General features: G+C 45.2%; 1 protein-coding gene across 1 annotated transcript; it reads right to left on the bottom strand.

The window, feature by feature from the left end:
- Window positions 1–4,297: 4,297 nt before the first annotated feature.
- CEACAM16 (CEA cell adhesion molecule 16, tectorial membrane component) lies at window positions 4,298–9,766 on the bottom strand. Its single transcript, XM_053397849.1, has 3 exons — window positions 9,616–9,766; window positions 6,931–7,284; window positions 4,298–4,477 (listed from the first exon to the last, which is right to left on the bottom strand). Exons 1-3 carry the CDS (start codon window positions 9,647–9,649, stop codon window positions 4,473–4,475), a joined length of 393 nt encoding a protein of 130 aa, XP_053253824.1. The 5' UTR covers window positions 9,650–9,766; the 3' UTR covers window positions 4,298–4,472.
- Between the last annotated feature and the right edge of the window lie 8,965 nt (window positions 9,767–18,731).

The raw sequence follows: 18,731 nt of genomic DNA, 5'->3' as shown, positions 1-18,731 counted from the left end.
ACTTGGTTGGATGAAGCAGATGGGCCTGTCCTTGCCGCTGCTTGTCCACCAGGTTTCTCTTACACACAGCAACCCAGGACTTGTGGGCGGGGAGGGGGAGTTGCAGTGATTTTTAGGAAGTCATTAGTTTGCACCAGCCGCCCTATTGGGAAGACCCAGTTCTCTGAGTGCATGTTCTGAAAGTTGGGCAATAGGGGCAGTACAGGATTCCTTTTGGTGTACCGACCTCCCCGCTGCACCAAGGATTCCCTGCCCGAGCTGCTTCAGGTCATGGCGGATGTTCTCCTGGAGACACCTAGTTTGGTTGTCCTGGGGGATTTTAACATCCATGCCGACATGACCTTACAAGGGGCCGCTTCAATTTTTTTGCTGCTGCATCACCCTGTTGACTCATGTTCATCTTGTGGTCCACCAAGACCCCTAGATCCTTTTCGCTTGTACTGCTAGTAAGCCAGGTGTCCTCCATCTTATATTTGTGCAGCTGGTTCTTGCTGCCTAAGTGCAGAACCTTGCATTTGTCCCTATTGAAATTCATTTTGTTTGCTTGCGCCTAGTTCTCCAATCCGTTAAGGCCATTTTGAATTCTGATTCTGTCTTCTGCGACCTTAGCTACCCCTCCCAGTTTGGTGTCACCTGCAAATTTGATGAGCGCCCCCTCAATTCCTTCACCCAAGTCATTTGCGAAAGACATCGAACAACACCAGGTCCGTTACAGAGCCCTGCTTGTCATTTTTTTCCAGGATGATGAAGAACCATTCATGAGCACTCTATGGGTTCAACCAGCTACAAATCCATCTAACAGTTACTTTGTCCAGCCCACATTTTACTAGCTTCTCTGCAAGAATATCAGGGGGGAATTTGTCAAATGCCTCAGTGAAATTTCACAAGGGACTCTGCCAAAAACCTTTCTGAAACTTTTTGCTGGAGTCAATACGTGCCAATGTTAGTCTCATGAGAAATGACTCATTGGTGATCTATAGGCTTCCTGAGTCATGACTCTACTTTCGGAGGAAGACTTTGTTGTCTCTGCCGAACCCAATTTTTTCTTACAGGAGGTGACAATTAAACTTTGCTGATAACTGGCGATTTGTGTGCTGAGCTTGGCATTAAGTTCAGGGAATTTACTCATACCTTCAAGGTCACATTTAAAATAAAGATAAGTACCAGGTTCAGGACAGCTCTGAATTTGTGGGATCTCTTCTTTTATCAATATATGCCAACTGCACTGATGCCATGATCTACAGCAATAAACCATAGACACAGTTCAGATGTGCACCCATTCTGACAGTAGCATTGCAGAAGCATCGCAGAACAAATTAACGCTGAACAAATCCACAACAAATGCACTATTAATAAGTCAACAGCATGTTGCAGAACATGTCCACAAGGACATGTCATCACACATATGGCAGATCCTGATTTGGGATAAGGTATTGGGAGATCTTTGCCCGGGGCGGTGGTTTATATCTGCTGCAGGCATGATTCGAACACAAACCACCCTTCATCAACTTTTGCAGCAAAATAACTGCAGTTCTTGGTGGGTTTTGAGGAAAAGCACACGGGGCATTGCCAAGCCTTTCTTTCACAGGCCGCGGTTCTTATGCGCAACAGCTTGGTCTGCTGAGATTGGCATAGGGTTGTGCTTCACGGTCGCGATGAAGATAGTCAATGGCTGGTTTCTGCAGATCAAGCTGCACTTGAGAACATGAGGGCAGAGCTTTTAGACAAGCCTACCTGGGCATCTCAGGGACGCGGGTGGCGCTGTGGGTTAAACCACAGAGCCTAGGACTTGCCGATCAGAAGGTCGGCGGTTCGAATCCCTGCAACGGGGTGAGCTCCTGTTGCTTGGTTCCAGCTCCTGCCAACTTAGCAGTTCAAAAGCACATCAAGTGCAAGTAGATAAATAGGTACCAAAGCAGGAAGGTAAACGGCGTTTCCATGCGCTGCTCTGGTTCACCAGAAGCGGCTTTGTCATGCTGGCCACATGACCTGGAAGCTGTATGCCGGCTCCTTCGGCCAATAAAGCGAGATGAGCGCCGCAACCCCAGAGTCAGTCACGACTGGACCTAATGGTCAGGGGTCCCTTTACCTTTTTACCTGGGCATCTAGAATGCTGGTGTGTTCTTTAGTTTATTGCTGCATTTCATTTTTTGAATGTTTTGTCTGTTTTCACTCATAATTTTATCGATTTGTCCTTTTCGTAAACTGCTTTGAGGTTGTTGTTTGCAATCAAGCAGTGCATATATTTAATGAAATTAAAAATAAATAAACAACAGAACCTAGTAAAAAAGAAAAAAAAAGAAAAAAAGAAAAACCAGGCAAACATGACTGTCCCTTAGTTCAGTGGGGCGGGGAGGAAATCTGTCTGATCCTCTTGGGCTTCCTTGTTCTGCGAGTCCTTTTGAACTGAATCAGTGCAGGGGAAATCCCCTGCTCCATTGTGCTGGTAAATATTTACATTCCTTTTCCTCTCTCCACCCCTCCCCTCCTGCAAGAGGCCAAATCAACTCGGGAAATCTCCAGAAAAGCCCCCGCTGTGTCAGGGCCAACAGATTGTCACGGGGCAGAGGGGGCTGAGTAAGGTTTTGACCCTGAGCAGGGCTCATTAACTTTGCCATTTAAGGGTTAATTCTGCTGATGCTACCGTCAGCTATCCAAGAGGAGTCAGGTGGAGGTGTTGCTTAGCAGCCAGTCATAGAATCGTAGAGTTGGCAGGGACCCCAGGGGTCATCTAGTCCAAACCCCTGCAATGCAGGAATCTCAGCTAAGGCATCCAATGACAGGTGGCCATCCAACCTCTGCTTGAAAACCTCCGAGGAAGGAGAGTCCACAACCTCTCAAGGAAGTCCCTTCCACTGTTAAAAAGCTCTTGTGGCCTGACCTGAGAAAGACAAAACCTTTAGGTTCCTGTCTCCTCAAATCATATGCTGTTTTTGTTCAGTTTGTTCGGGAAAGTGTCGGTTTGGACTTTTCCTCTCTGGACTCTGCCTGAGCTGTTTTAAGTGGCTTTGCCAGCAGGCCCATCTGTCTTGGTCTTGTCTGCACTGACTGGCAGTGGCGGCGCTCCTAGGTTTCAGAAAGCTACCTGGAGATGCCAGGCAGATGCCCAGCTCTGAGCCCAAAGCCCTTCACCATTTAAAAACCACAAAGAATTTCGCCCTCGCGGATGCTGCACCACAAACCCCCTGGAATGCCTTCTCAAAAGAGATTCAGGAGACTCCAGTAGTTTGGATATTTTAGATGGCTGTTGAGGAGGGATGGGTTTGTTCGGGCCTAACCACGCAGAGAGAGAGAGAAAGAATGAGAGAGAGAGATTTTCTATTTTGAACATAGTTTATATACCTTCCTCCAAGGGTGCCAACTTGGGGGGGGGGAATGGGGGGACCCAGGCATGCCCTGCCCTGCATAATCAATCACAAGACCATTTGACTGGCAATGCCCATCAACTTTGGGGGGACACAGCTTTCTCAATTTTTTTGTGGGTGTTGTAAACAAAATCTGCCCTTATTCCCTTATGGGGTACATAAGAGCCCTTATAGAGTCCTTTGTAGGTTCCCTATCGGTAGGAGAAAATAATAGAGGCCAACCAGAGAATATTGAGAAGCAAAGCACCTAGTAAGCCTGATCTTTATTGAACTGTTGCGACAGGGTGCTCCCCTCACTCGCAGGAGAGGAGGAGGAACCCAGAACAATGGTGTGCAAGGCCTTATATGGACTTTTGAAATTGCCACCCTGTAGATCAAGACCACCCCCCCAGAAACATCATACATACATCGCAGAAGGGGTGTAAGTTAAGACCACCCCTCAGATACATCACACCTACATCACAGAAAAGGCGGTCTAAAAGAGAAATTTGAAAGTTTTTGTTTTTCCTGTCTTGCCAAGTTATCTGATAATGCCTTATTTGATTGCCTTTCCTCGTAGTCTGTCCATTCCTTTGAGATGGAGATTACCCAATTCCTGAGACAATGGGAAGGTTGCCTCACCCCCTCCCTCCTTGCAAAGAAAACATTTGGTCAGTTTGGCAGTCAAAATGGTTTCAGGGCGGTCTTCCTGTGCTGGTCCAGACATGTGGCCCACATATCTATGTATGTGCTTGGTTGGTACATTTATGAACATTTACAACCTGCACAACAGGAATGAGGTCCCTCTGGCCCTTTTGATGCTGACTCCAGCTGCCATCAGTCCAGCTGCCATCTGACGGGCCAGAGGGTCTTCATCCTGGCCACAGATTCCCCGGTTCAAACACAACGTCCGAAACACAGCATGCACCTAACACAAACATATCTCCAGGCTGTTTTGAATTACCAGTGCAGATATTTTATTGAGGTGTTCTCCATTAGTGGAAGGCAAGAGGTGATCAGAGATGAGGAAGGGAAGGAGAACCAAAAGGGAAATTCATTCATCTCAAGGGCCAATTCCTTCATCCTTGGAACGAAAGCTGTTGTTCCGTGGGACGGGATCCAGATTCATCAGTCTGCAACAAACAGGGAGAGAGTCAGCTCAAGGGTGGGGAGAAAATTGCCTCTCGCAGAGTTTCCAACTTCACTAACTTCCCTTGAGTTGCCAACTTTTCTACTGGGCCTGGTATAATTTGCACAACTCTTGGTTTTTGCAGATCAAGCTGATGCTAGAGGCAAAAGAGCAGCTGCTGTCTCATCAGTTGGCAACCCACTCATTGTTCCCTGTTCTTGCTCCTGTGCCAGAGGTAGCAGCATAATCCACAGGCAAACCATTTTTGTGGTGCACACACACACCCTTGTACCAACCAGATAACCAGATAATAATAATAATAATTTTTTAAAAAAACCATATAACCAGATACTGTATCTACATTGCAAGCTGCTTTTTGAGACACGGGAGCAAGGCCAGTCAAACGCTTAGCAAAACCAATAGCTGACATGCAATGGCATTTAATACCGTATTTTTTCCTCTATAAGACTCACTTTTTCCCTCCTAAAAAGTAAGGGGAAATGTGTGTGCGTCTTATGGAGCGAATTCAGGCTGCGCAGCTGTCCCAGAAGCCAGAACAGCAAGAGGGATCACTTCTTTCACTGCACAGCGATCCCTCTTGTTGTTCTGGCTTCTGGGATTCAGAATATTTTTTTTCTTGTTTTCCTCCTCCAAAAACTAGGTGCGTCTTATGGTCTGGTGCGTCTTATGGAGAGAAAAATACGGTATTTGTCAGTGGGCAGCTTATTTTGCATCTATTACATTATTATTTTTTTAGCATTAACTTCCTCCAAGGAATTCAGGGTCTGTGTCCCCCGCACTTTACCCTCTCAGCAGAGATCAGTTAGGCTGTGAGTGGCCCCGGATTATCCCAGGCCTGAGTACAGACTTGAACCCAAGTCTCCTATATCCAGCCCTCCAACCATGACACGATTCTCCCTCCCTTTAGCCAAAAAATAGAGAGACAGTGGACAAGGTCAAGACACCCCGGTTGCAAATTTGACATGTGTAATTGAAGTGGAAGGATTCAAACGTTTGTGGGTGTGGCCGAGCGTGCCAGCAAGTAATCGCACAGTTCAAAGTCGGAGCCAGCTCTTTATTAGCAAAACTACAATCTCCACAGACTTGGCTGAGTGTCATGCATAATGAGCACGGCGGCTCATTCCCTGTAGGTCTTACTCCACGAAATTAGTTGTCAAGACTGAAAGTCCCCTCCTCTCCAGGGCTATTTCCAAGCAATCGGAGACTGTGCCTGCATACAGTCAGCCTCTCCCCTGCCCTTTTCATGCCTCTCCTGGTTCTGGGAGACCAGAAGGGAAGGGAGCTTGTCACAGCAGGAGGGGGAGACACCCCTGACTCTTCACCAGCCTGATTCATCTCTGCCTCTTGGCCTCCTTCCTCCTCTGCTTCAGCTTCTTCCTCTGATTCTAGATTTCTTTCTACCATAGCCTCTTCCTGCTCACGTGAATTTTCTAAGGCAGGGCCAGGGACTAGAATCCAGACAGCAGGGAAATGTGATTGTTTGTGTGAACATGCCTATGTTTTTACTATTGGAGACAAAGAGTTATAGCTTCAGGGTCCTTCCCTACTACACCATTTGTGTTGCCCAGTAGTAAGTTTAATTTACAAAATTTTCTGTGCTAAATTGTTTACAGTGAACAGTGCAGATTCACTGTACAGTAAACTGTCTATTATTATTATTGTTATCATTATTATTGGTTTCTATTTTGTTGGTTTGCTTGTTGCCTGCATAGGATGTTCTGTTTTTTTTTTACTGTTTGACATTTTGTTGTATTTTTATACGTGCTGTGAGCCACCCAGAGTGGCTGGGGAAACCCAGCCAGATGGGCAGGATATAAATTTAAAAATTATTATTATTATTATTATTATTAGAAGGAGAAGGAGAAGGAGAAGAAGAAGAAGAAGAGGAGGAGGAGGAGGAGGAGTTTGGATTTGATATCCTGCTTTCTCAATACCCTAAGGAGTCTCAAACCGGCTAACAATCTCCTTTCCCTTCCTCCCCCACAACAAACACTCTGTGAGGTGAGTGGGGCTGAGAGACTTCAGAGAAGTGTGACTGGCCCAAGGTCACCCAGCAGCTGCATGCGGAGGAGCTGGGAAGCGAACCCGGTTCACCAGATTACGAGTCTACCGCTCTTAACCACTACACCACACTGGCTCTATTATTATTATTATTATTATTATTATTATTATTATTATTATTATTCCCTGTTACCTCTTCAGCTTCCGACAGCTCCTTCTTCCCTCTGACCATTCATCCCTCTGTCCCACTACCACTCCCTGGGCTCAGAGCCTTCTTCCCTTCGGGGGGGACCCCAGCTGGTTCCCCCCACCATTCCTCTGCGTTCAAACAGTCCACGACAGCGGTTAAACTCTGAATCACTGCAGATCCTTCAGGCTGCTTCCAGCCTCTCCCCCACCCCCCAGAATAGCCTCGTTTCCCCTTTATGTACTCACTGGAAACTTGCAGACGTGTCAAAGCATCTTCCCATCTTTGACCTGAGCGTCTCCCGTGCAGGGCGATAAAATAGTACTCCCCAGCGTCGGAAGACTGCACGCCTTGGATGACTAGGGCGCAGTCCCTCCCCAGGCTGTGGCGGTCGGTGGAGCCCCCACCCTTGGAGACCACCCTTCCGGCCTCAATCTGGAAGATCATCTGACCCTTGTCGAATCTGTTACCCCGGAACCAAAAGCAGATGGTGGGGTCCCTTATGCCCTGCACAGAAAGGGTGACCGTTTGTCCTACGCGTGGGGTCGATGGGGTGGGGACAATCTGGATGGCATCGGCCAGCTGGAGACAGGAGACTAAGGCTGCAAGACAAGAGGGTTAATTAGTGAAGAAATTCATTAAAAAAGATGTACCGTATTTTTTGTTCCATAGGGCGCACCGGACCATAGGGCGCACCTAGTTTTTAGGGGGGGGAATAAAGGGGGAGAAATTATCCATCCCGCTGGCTGTCTTGGCTTCCTCTCTAGCCACGCGCAACCTCTCCAGCTGGATGGATCCCGCTCGCTGTCTTGGCTTTGTTTTTAGCCGCGGGGCTAAGCAGGGGAAGCCTGAGCTTTCCCCGACCCCAGCCCCCAGAACAGGTCCGGGAGCGGCAGCAAGGTTGTGCGCAGCCTTGCCGTCGCTCCCAGGGCTTGCAGGGCTGGGGGCACGCTCCGAAGGCTTGCGGATAGCTGCCTGAAGCCCAGGGAGCGCAGCAGGAGTTGGCGCTGCGCTCCCCGGGCTTCAGGCTGCAGCCTGCTATCCACAAGCCTTTAAAATCCGCAATCAAAACGAGTAGCAAACAAGTCCATACAGCACAGCAATTAAAAGAGCTTAAACAGAATTGTAAACTGTCAAGCTTGGAGATGCTCACTGGAGACGCTTGCTGTCTAAACAGGGGCGTATTGAGGAGCCGGCGGAATGCCAATACGGATTGGGGCCTCTCGTATTTCAGGAGGGAAACTGTTCCGCCACATCGGTGGAAATTCCCGCTTCTTCGTTACCACAAGCCGATAAAGATTACCCCACCCAGGCTTCCTTCTTTCGCTCCTAACGTTGGCAGCTGCCTTTGGACAATAACTGGATCTCCAGGGATTTGCAGGGGGAGCTTTTCGGAACACAGAGAAAAGACTTATCAATTCTAGATCCAGCTGCAAAAGGCGTGTGCTGGTGGGAACGCTAACACAACATGCTGGCTAATAACTGTTAGTCATTTACTGTTAGTAAATGCAACAGCAGCTACATTATCCAGTGAGCACTGATCCATTAGTATGATCTTCACTAGTATGCATATTTCATTGATAATTATTTGCTGATGAAGACTTTATTCCGAAACAGTTGAACTATTCCAGATGCACTGTCCTTTTGAGACTTTGGAGAGACGTCTTCCTTTGAGAGACAGTTTGGCGTTCCTCGCTATTCATTGGTTGTTTGAATCTCTGTTTGACTCTGATACAGATAACAACTTGCAGTTACTTGTATATTTTGTGAGATGTGTTGTATGATATATACATCATTTTGAAGTGGATTATTCCTATATTTTGAATGAAATCATACCAGTTATATATTTACTAACAGGTTTTTTTTTAAAGCATTTATTAATTTCCCAATAAGAACATCCAATTAACATATCAAATCAAATCCAATAAAAATAAAAAACTAAAATAAAAAAGTCCAATTGTCTTCCAAATTGTGATAATTTTTTGTTTTGCCTTCCCACGGTCTGAATTCCGAAGCGCTTTCAACATCATAGACCTGCCTCTCATCATCATCAATGTTATTTACTAACAGTTATTAGCCAGCGTGTTGTGTTTGCATTTTGTCACATTTTGCAACACAGGGGTTTGTGTTTGTTCTGGTGGGAATGCTGGCAACACTATTCCCGCCCTGAGCTCAGAATAAGGCAGATGCTTGCGATCCTATGCTCCAAATTAGGAGCATTTTAGACCCCAAGATTTCAGGGTCCAGACCTGAGACCTAGGGGCAGCCCTTGGTGCTATGATGGTAGACCCCCAGTGATGTCACAAGGGGAGGCCCCTGGAGACGGAGGTTAATTGGGAGAGGAGAGCAGAGGGGAGCAGACCCTGCAGACTGCTTAGGCCAGGGGTCAGCAAACTTTTTCAGTAGGGGCCGGTCCACTGTCCCTCAGACCTTGTCGGGGACCGGACTATATTTTGAAAAAATAAATACAATGAACGAATTCCTATGCCCCACAAATAACTTTAAATAAAAGCACACATTCTACTCATGTAAAAACACCAGGCAGGTCCCACAAATAACCCAGAGATGCATTTTAAATAAAAGGACACATTCTACTCATGTAAAAACACACTGATTCCCGGACCGTCCGCGGGCCAGATTGAGAAGGCCTACCCATGGTTTAGGCTATATTTTGCAGTCTGCTGCTGCCGGGCTGAAGCTTGCAAGCTTCACGCACAATCTTCTTAATGATCTTTATTTTATTTTATTGTAAGGGACTTTCACCCACCTGGAGATTCAAGCCCCTCAGCTGCCACCTGGAGGAATCCAGGCAAACCTGAAAGCTTCAGGTCAGACCTGGGGGTCTGGTGACTTTATCCTTCTCTCATTACAAGGCTCGGGAACCCTGGTCTCTTTTCTACCCTCCACCCCGGGGGCCCCTTCCCACCTCTTACCTGCCAGGGTCAGAGCCCTGAGCAGAACAGCCATGATGCCTGGGTTGCCTTCTCTGTGGTGCGAATGCCTTCCACCAGGCCGGGGGGCTTATATATTGTGCAGAGGAGGAATTTCCCCAGTGCGGGGGGACATTGCCCAAGAGAAAGGAGGATGGAATGAAAAGTTGGGCAAGATTGAGAAAGGGGGAATGAGAGAGAGAGAGAGAGAGAGAGAGAGAGAGAGAGAGGAGAACTGGACGTTCTTTCAAAGGAAACTATTTCCCCATAGCGGAAAGTACAAACTGGTCACCTACTCGGCTACTCTTCTGTTCAACACCTAATTTGGCTCTTTTGAGAAAGAAGCCGTTTGTCTCAGGCAGGGCAAAGCTATCAAATCCCCACTTTCCCCCAACGGATACGCAAACCAAAATGCAGCCTCCTTTCAAAACGCACCCTTCTCTGAATTTTGCAATGCCATTTTTCATGCCAGGTCGTATGTGCAGAAATGAACTTGCTAGGGTAAAGCGTGCATACAAATGCATACACTGCTGGGAAAATAACATACAAAAATGCATCATGCTGGGGGAGGAACCGCTTTGCAAAATTGTGTGCATTGGGCAGGATTGCATGCAGAATATTCAGGAAAATTGACACTGGATTCTCATGAGAACTTTTTCCATTATTGAATTGCAAACTGACATGGAAATGTGAAGAACTGGGCTGAAGGTTGAGAAAACAAGAAAGCAGCTTTAACCGAAATGGACAGATTCGATCAACTGTAGGGAGGCAGGGACGGGCACAGAATGTCCATTAAATGTCCATTAAAAAGAGTGTGCATGCCAAGGAAAGACATCACCTGTTGGGTTGCTGCCTTACAAGCACAGCTATTAAAAGTGCAGGTGCATGGCTAAGTGCATTCGGTAGAGAGAATCAGCTGAGAATCAGCTTCCATTACTACTACTACTACTACTACTACTAATAATAATAATAATAATAATAATAATATATTTATATCCCGTCCATCTGGCTGGGTTTCCCCAGCCACTCTGGGCGGCTCCCAAAAGAATATTAAAAACACAATAAAACATCAAACATTAAAAACTTCCCTAGCCAGGGCTGCCTTGAGATGTCTTCTAAAAGTCAGATAATTGTTTCTTTACTTGACATCTGAAGAGAGGGCATTCCACAGGGTGGGGGCCACCACCAAGAAGGCCCTCTGCCTGGTTCCCTGTAACCTCACTTCTTGCAGGGAGGGAACTGCCAGAAGGCCATTGGAGCTGGACCTCAGTGTTTGGGCTGAAGGATGGGGGTGGAGATGCTCCTTCAGGTATACTGGACTGAGGCCGTATAGGGCTCTGAAGGTCAGAACCAACACTTTGAATTGTGCTTGGAAATGTACTGGGAGCCAATGTAGGTCTTTCAGGACCATAGCTGTCAACTTTTCCCTTTTCTTGCGAGGAATGCTATTCGGAATAAGGGAATTTCCCTTAAAAAGGGGGGGGGAGTTGACAGCTATGTTCAGGACCAGTGTTCTATGGTCCCCAGGCGTTCTATGCGGCAGCATCCGATGGGCATCCTAATCAGAGCAGACCTATTGAAATTAACTAGGTTCATTCATTTCAATAGGTCTGCTCTGAGTAAGACTGGCATTGAGCCCAACCCACGGCCTCCCCTTTCACCTACAAGCTGGGAAGTAGTTTCGGACAAAGCATAGTGATCAGGGACCAGTGCCCTGATCCATGGACAAATCATCTTTGTCAGCCTGAAGGCCATGGGGGCAACGTTCCTGGGTCACATGTCCACAGGGGGTGTGGCCAGAGGGAAACGTGGGCGGAGACTCTTTTTCTTTCTCCTTTCAAGTGTGCAAAAGTCAGAGGTTTTCTACACATGTGCCTGCCTCTGTGTTCCGAAGCAAGAGGCATTATTGCAGCCCAAGGACACATTCTGGGCTAGAGATGCCCAAATTTATTTGGTCTACTGCCCCCTTTTCAGAAAAATTAATAATACTCAGCACCCCCCTAGAAATCTACCTTCTTTCAGTGAACAAACAGAAAGATGCAGTGACAAATCTGCATTCTTTTATGCATCTGTATTTCTGCCTACAAAGGGACGCAGGTGGCGCTGTGGTCTAAACCACAGAGCCTAGGGCTTGCCGATAAGAAGGTCAGTGGTTCAAATCCCCGCGACGGGGTGAGCTCCCGTTGCTTGGTCCCAGCTCCTGCCAACCTAGCAGTTCGAAAGCACGTCAAAGTGCAAGTAGATAAATAGGTACCGCTCCAGCGGGAAGGTAAACAGCATTTCCGTGTGCTGCTCTGGTTCACCAGAAGCGGCTTAGTCATGCTGGCCACATGACCCGGAAGCTGTACACCAGCTCCCTCGGCCAGTAAAGCGAGATGAGTGCCGCAACCCCAGAGTCGTCCGTGACTGGACCTAATGGTCAGGGGTACCTTTACCTTTACCTTTATTTCTGCCTACAACATAGTAAAGAAAGGCGTTGTTCTAAATAAGGGCACCTTGAAGCTTGACGTTTCAAAATTATCTGTTGAACTCAACCGCAGTAACATCCGTGTTGCACACAGAAAATTAAGATGGCTGATCAGTTCCAACTTGCGTTTTGTGGGTTTATTTGGAAAATAAAGACATCACGACTTTATGTCACACGGGGAAGCACCATTACACAACAGATGAAACATGAACAAACGGTTTTGCAAAATTCTCTTTGCTTCCTTATTTTTATTCAATGCCTCCCCGCCCGCCCCCGCCGGATTGCAGCTGAAGCTACTACCGCCCCCACCCCTGGATCATTCCAGTTCCCCCGTCCCACTTTGGGATAAGACTGTCCTAGTCAATCAAAAGACCCCAAGACAGGCTGGTGATGGCGGCAGGCTGCGGGAAGTCCTGAGAGCCAGACAGAGAAGGCCTGGATCCATGGTTCCTCAGCCTGCTCTAATTCATCCTGTCTCTAAGTCTAAAGGTGTTTCCCCAAGACAAATTTTAGACTGTGTGTTGCTTGAGGTGGAGACCTGCCCTTTCATAGGTCACATCCACACCAGGTATTTAAAGCACTTGGCTCACCCACCCCCCCAAAAAACCATGGGAACTGTAGTTTGCTGAGTTGTAGCCCTGTGGCGAGTAAACTAGAGTTCCCAGGATGCCTTGGGAGAAGCCAGTTGCTTTAAATGCATGATGTCACCACACACAAAGACCATTATAGCAGTGATAGTATTTGAAGCCTGGTTCCTTGTATTTTAACTATGGGAAAATTTTATTTTTAAACAGTGTGCGTCTTTTCACTTTTTTCAAAAGCTAATGTTAATCTGGTGCTTTCCATACGATCACAGCACTCCCCCAGTAAATTTCAATATTTTATTTATACATTTTTCATAATTTCAGTTTCACATTTCATTGAACGCAACCCCACCATCATTGACTTCCCTTCCCCCGTTCCATGGTTCTATTTATTTATCCAGTAAAACTGTATGTTCTAATTTCCTCTTTTTCAAGTTTCTCTTCCCCCCCTATAACTTTAATACTTTAAACTGCTGAATTTACGCTAATAGTGACGATTATTTAATCTTATTTGCATAATTCTTCAGATACTCTGCAAACACTTCCCACTCTACCTTAAATACTCCATCTTCCTGGTTCCTTATTCTGTTATTTTAAATTTGCCAATTCTACATATTCCATTAATTTCACCTGTCACTCCTCCTTTCTTATTCTCTCTTTCCATTTCTGAACATATACCATTCAGGCAGCTGTAACTGTAGAGAAAAACCAAGTTATTTTGATCTGTGGAGACTTCCATTCCTAATATTCCCAATAAGAAGGTTTCTGGTCTTTTTTATAAACACCTTCTTAAACATTTTTTTCTCTCATTATATATCATCTCCCAGAATTCCTTCACATTTTCACATGTCCACCACATATGATAAAAATTACCCTCCATTTCTTGACATTTCCAGCAAATACCCGGCTCTGATTTACACATTTCTTTACTAATTTCCCCGGTAAATTTCAGGGAAAGCACTTCAGTTACTTTACCCTGAGAGTGTCCCAGAGATTTTGTAATATCTGTTTTACTTTTGACTGTACAGGAAGAGCATGCTTCAACCAAACTCTTTTAAGATTACCTGGGGGGAAACCCTGGTAGATTCCACAGCCGTTGCTTAAATCAGCCGCTAGGTGTCGCCATAGCTATCTCCAATCAAAACGTAGGCATAGAAGGGTTGCCACATTCCTTTCCTAGCCATTGCTTCTCTGCCTTTAACAGCAGACAGGTAACCAAAACGATCAAGGGTCTAGACTCTGGAGCAACTCCCCTGTTGCAAGACAACAATTCAAAACGTGCGTGCTTTACATTTGTGGGCATCTCTTGATGCTGTGGTAGGCATCAGATACGAGGTGCCAAGAAAACCCACTGAAAATCATAGAAATGTAGACTTGGAAGGGGGACCCTAAAGATCCTCTAGTCTAACCCCCCTGCAATGCAGCAATATGCAGCTATACCAGGCGGGGATCGAACCTGCAGCCTTTTAAAAAAATTATTTATACTTTTCAAGTTTATACAGTTCATTAGTTTTACAATCAATTTAACATTTCGAAGTTTGACTTCCTTCCCCCTCTTCCTGCAGCTCCTTAAATTGATTTTTTAAATATCTTCTGCATATCCAGATTCATTTAATTATCTATTTTAAATATAAGCTCTTATGAAACTGCAGATTATTACAATAATCCTGCCAATGTTTTCATCTGCTTGCAATTTGTCTGTAAATATTCAACAAACCATTTCCATTCTTTCCGAAAGAGTTTGTTAGCTTGATTTCTTATTCTTCCGGTAAGTTTCGCCATTTCTGCATATTCCATAAGTTTTTGTGTCCATTCTTTCTTTGATGCGACTTCTGCTTCTTTCCACTTTGGGGCAAGTAACATTCTTGCCGCTGTAGTAGCATACATAAATAAATTTCCATACAATTTAGGTAATTCTGTCCCTATAATTCCCAAAAGAAAAGCTTCGGGTTTATGAACCTGCAGCCTTGGTGCTATCAGCGCCGCGCTCTAGACAAGTGAGCTATCAAGGCTGAGACTTGTTTCTCTTAGATATTAACTGCACTGACTTTCCACCATTTTCTCAGAGTCCTTCAATTAACACTGTGAGGGAGGTGTCCATCAATTTCTTTTTCAAAAAATATTTTTTATTAAGTTTTACAATTTTATAATCTTCACAATCAACGTTATCTCAAAAAAGAAAAGAAATATAAATCCCCCATGACTTCCTTCAACTTCCTCTTCTGGTTTTTTTAATATTTACTTCCCCTGCTTGTTTTATTCCACCTTAATATTGCAAACGTTAACTTAAATACTGCTATATTCTTAACATTTTTAGACCATGCTTATTTTCAAAATTCCTCTTACACTTTGTTTTCCAATTTTTACATCTTGATTTCTATATTTGTTTTGTTGATTGCAAGTGTTTTATTACAATGTTTCTGTAAATACAACATAAATGGTTCCCAGTCTTTTTTCTGAAGTCTCTGTTGTCCTTGTCTCTTAAGTTTTCCAGTTAACTTGGCCATTTCAGCATATTCCATCAGTTTGTCTTGCCATTCTTCTATAGTTGGTATCTTATCGTCTTTCCACTTTGGGGCTAGTAATATCCTAGCCGCTGTTGTTGCATAGAAAAATAATTTCTTCTGCTCTTTTGGCAAATCTTGACCTGTAGTTCCGGGAGGTGTCCATCAATTTCAGTGGGTTGTCTCTGAGTAGGTCTGATATTGGACGCAGACGGAGCACCCTGGTGTGATGATAGCTATAACTTACCAGTGTATCTGCAGAGAATTACAGAAGCACATCAAACTCCCTGGAAAATAACTGTGCAGGATTCTGCAGCCTTTAGTCAAGTCAGCCGCTAGGTGTCAGCCTAGCTATTGCCAAGCCAAGCTCCCTGGTTGAAGAAAGGGGTTGCCAACTTTGTTTCCTAATCTTTGCTCCTGTGCCTTAAGCAGCAGCCTGACACACAGCAATTTAGTGTGTGATACAAAGGGATGGAATGGTGAGGAAAACTTAGTTTATCCAGGTGAAACTCTTGTTAAAGGCCAGAGAGCAGGCCTGGCTTTAAAAAGTGGCAGCCCTAAATTAGTTCAGACATGCTCCAGCCAAAAGCTTATTTTATGATGTATTAAGTCAGGGGTTCTCAAAGGGTGTGGAAGGCTGCACTGGTGTGCCAGGAGATGATAGCAAGTGTGGCAGAGAGATTCGAGGACAATCAAAGGAACATTTAAACATTTCAGAGAATTTGCTTGTCTCAAATGAAAGTGTTATGTACTGAGTTGAATAGGATCCAAAAGGCAGCAGTCTGATTGGTCCTAGAACAATAGGATCCAAAAGGCAGCAGTCTGATTGGTCCTAGAACAATAGGATTCAGAATGCAGCAGTCTGATTGGTCCTAGAACAATGCAGCAGTATGATTGGTTGGCAGGAACTACCCAATCATGCTCCAGATAGAAGTGAATCCACAACCTGATTGGCTTACAGTAGAATTCCGGAATTAGCCAATCATGTGCAGCCCATTGTGTAAATAATGTATATAAAGCAGGTACTTTGAGGGGACATTCATTCATTCATTCCTCCTCACCACTATGAGCTGAATAAAGAGCATGAAATCACTTTGCGACTCTGAGTATATTTCAGAAAGGTAAAGGTAAAGGACTCCTGGACAGTTGTTGTTGTTGTTTAGTCATGTCCAACTCTTCATGACCCCATGGGCCAGAGCACGCCAGGCACTCCTGTCTTCCACTGCCTCCCGCAGTTTGGTCAAACTCATGCAGGTAGCTTCAAGAACACTGTCCCACCATCTCGTCCTCTGTCATCCCCTTCTCCTTGTGCCCTCCATCTTTCCCAACATCAGGGTCTTTTCCAGGGAGTCTTCTCTTCTCATGAGGTGGCCAAAGTATGGGAGCCTCAGCTACATTGACAGTTACGTCCAGTCAAAGTGGTACCTCGGGTTACAGATGCTTCAAGTTACAGATGCTTCAGGTTACAGACTCCGCTAACCCAGAAATAGTACATCGGGTTAAGAACTTTGCTTCAGGATGAGAACAGAAATCGTGTAGCGGCGGCACTGCAGTAGCGGGAGGCCCCATTAGCTAAAGTGGTACCTCAGGTTAAGAACAGTTTCAGGTTAAGAATGGACCTCCAGAACGACTGAGGGAGTCGGCGTTTGCCTGCAGACAGCCTTCCAGGTCGTGTGACCAGCAGGACTAAACCGCTTCTGGTGCAACAGGACACCGTGGTGGAAACCAGAGCGTACAGAAACACTGTTTACCTTCCTGCCAGAGCGGTACCTATTTATCTGCTTGCACTGGTGTGCTTTCGAACTGCTAGGTTGGCAGAAGCAGGGACTGAGCAACGGGAGCTCACCCCGTCGCAGGGATTCGAACCAACGACCTTCCGATTGGCAAGCCCAAGAGGCTCAGTGGCTTAGACCCTACCTTGTCTCAAACTAGACTTAATATAGATGAGATTGCCCAGCAAAAGCAAGCTCAGACCTCTCATTGAGTTTGTATATTCTTACAGTACATATGTAAGAGACTCATTTATAATTATATTTTAGGAATGAGTCATGTTCTTAGGTAGCTGCATTGTTTTATGCTTTCTGGGTGTCCCACCATCATATTACAAAGTACTTGTGTTCTATGCTGTAAATCAAGCACTGCTAGGAGTGGTTTCTTTTCGTTTTCCAACGTATTTCTTATCAACAAGAAATTGTGTGTAGCATGAGCAATTTCTAATTCAGAAAAGTGTGGCCCGGAAGAAAAAAGTTTGAGAACTTGATTATCTCCATGACATGTAAAGCTTCTTCACCTGATGTTTTCCAGCATCAAGCTGCGCTTAAAGGCACAGGAGCAACCAAGAGCTGTTTTAACCCATCAGGTGGCATTCCAATGCTAGCATCTAGCCTGGACCGCATCCTTGCTACTGTTTATCTTAAATATCATAATTGGGGGGGGGGGATACTACTAGTAGTAGTACTATTAGTAGTAGTACTAATAGTACAGTGGTACCTCTGGTTAAGTACTTAATTCATTCCAGAGGTCTGTTCTTAACCTGAAACTGTTCTTAACCTGAAGCACCACTTTAGCTGCACCGCCGGAGCACGATTTCTGTTCTCATCCTGAAGCAAAGTTCTTAACCCGAGGTACTATTTCTGGGTTAGCGGAGTCTGTAACCTGAAGCGTATGTAACCCGAGGTACCAGTGTACTGATAATAATACTAATAAATTTGTTTACACCCCACAATTTCCCCCCTGATTCTTCTCAAGGCAGCTTACAGATAAAAACAAGTATCACTGAAAACACAGAAAAACAAATCATTATAAAACGATCTATCTATCTATCTATCTATCTATCTATCTATCTATCTAATCTGTTTTAAAAAAATAATTGCTGTGTCTGTAAAATTCTAGAGGCTTAACAAGAATTAATTAAGTAATTGAACCAGAAAGGAATTATCTCCTGTCTTTTTTTGAGAGAGAGAGAGCTGTATCTGCAACTAATTCCCTTTGGAGCGCTGAACTGGAACCAATTCCTTATGAAAATGAACTTCCCAAACACCGCTTTAATATTTCTTAAGGGAGGCTCTTCTCCAACACGTTGCTTCCTGGCAGGGCCTTGAAATTGTGGAACGGGACTTTCCAAAAGTCTGGCTTCTGGGAAACCTGCCTCTGGGTTTAGGGCAGTCCCAAGGCGGGGGAACAATTGCAGGAACTGCATTCCCCCCTCCTCCTTTATTTGGGCTAGTGGCAGAAGGAAAAACTCTCCACTTTGCCAGTTTTGCTCAATGCAAAGAGCCCTCTAAGCTCCTCCCCTTTCATGTGTGACTTCACTCACCCTCACACTGTTCACTATTTTAGTACAGTGGTACCTCGGGTTAAGTACTTACCGGTAATTCGTTCCAGAGGTCCGTTCTTAACCTGAAACTGTTCTTAACCTGAAGCACTACTTTAGCTAATGGGGCCTCCTGCTGCCGCCGTGCCACCGGAGCATGATTTCTGTTCTCATCCTGAAGCAAAGTTCTTAACCTGAAGCACTATTTCTGGGTTAGTGGAGTCTGTAACCTGAAGCGTATGTAACCTGAA

The sequence above is a fragment of the Podarcis raffonei genome, chromosome 8, assembly GCF_027172205.1.
Source record: "Podarcis raffonei isolate rPodRaf1 chromosome 8, rPodRaf1.pri, whole genome shotgun sequence".
NCBI classification, from domain to species: Eukaryota; Metazoa; Chordata; class Lepidosauria; order Squamata; family Lacertidae; genus Podarcis; species Podarcis raffonei.
Note: the sequence above shows the minus strand (reverse complement) of the source record. Positions and strands in the feature narration are given on the sequence as shown.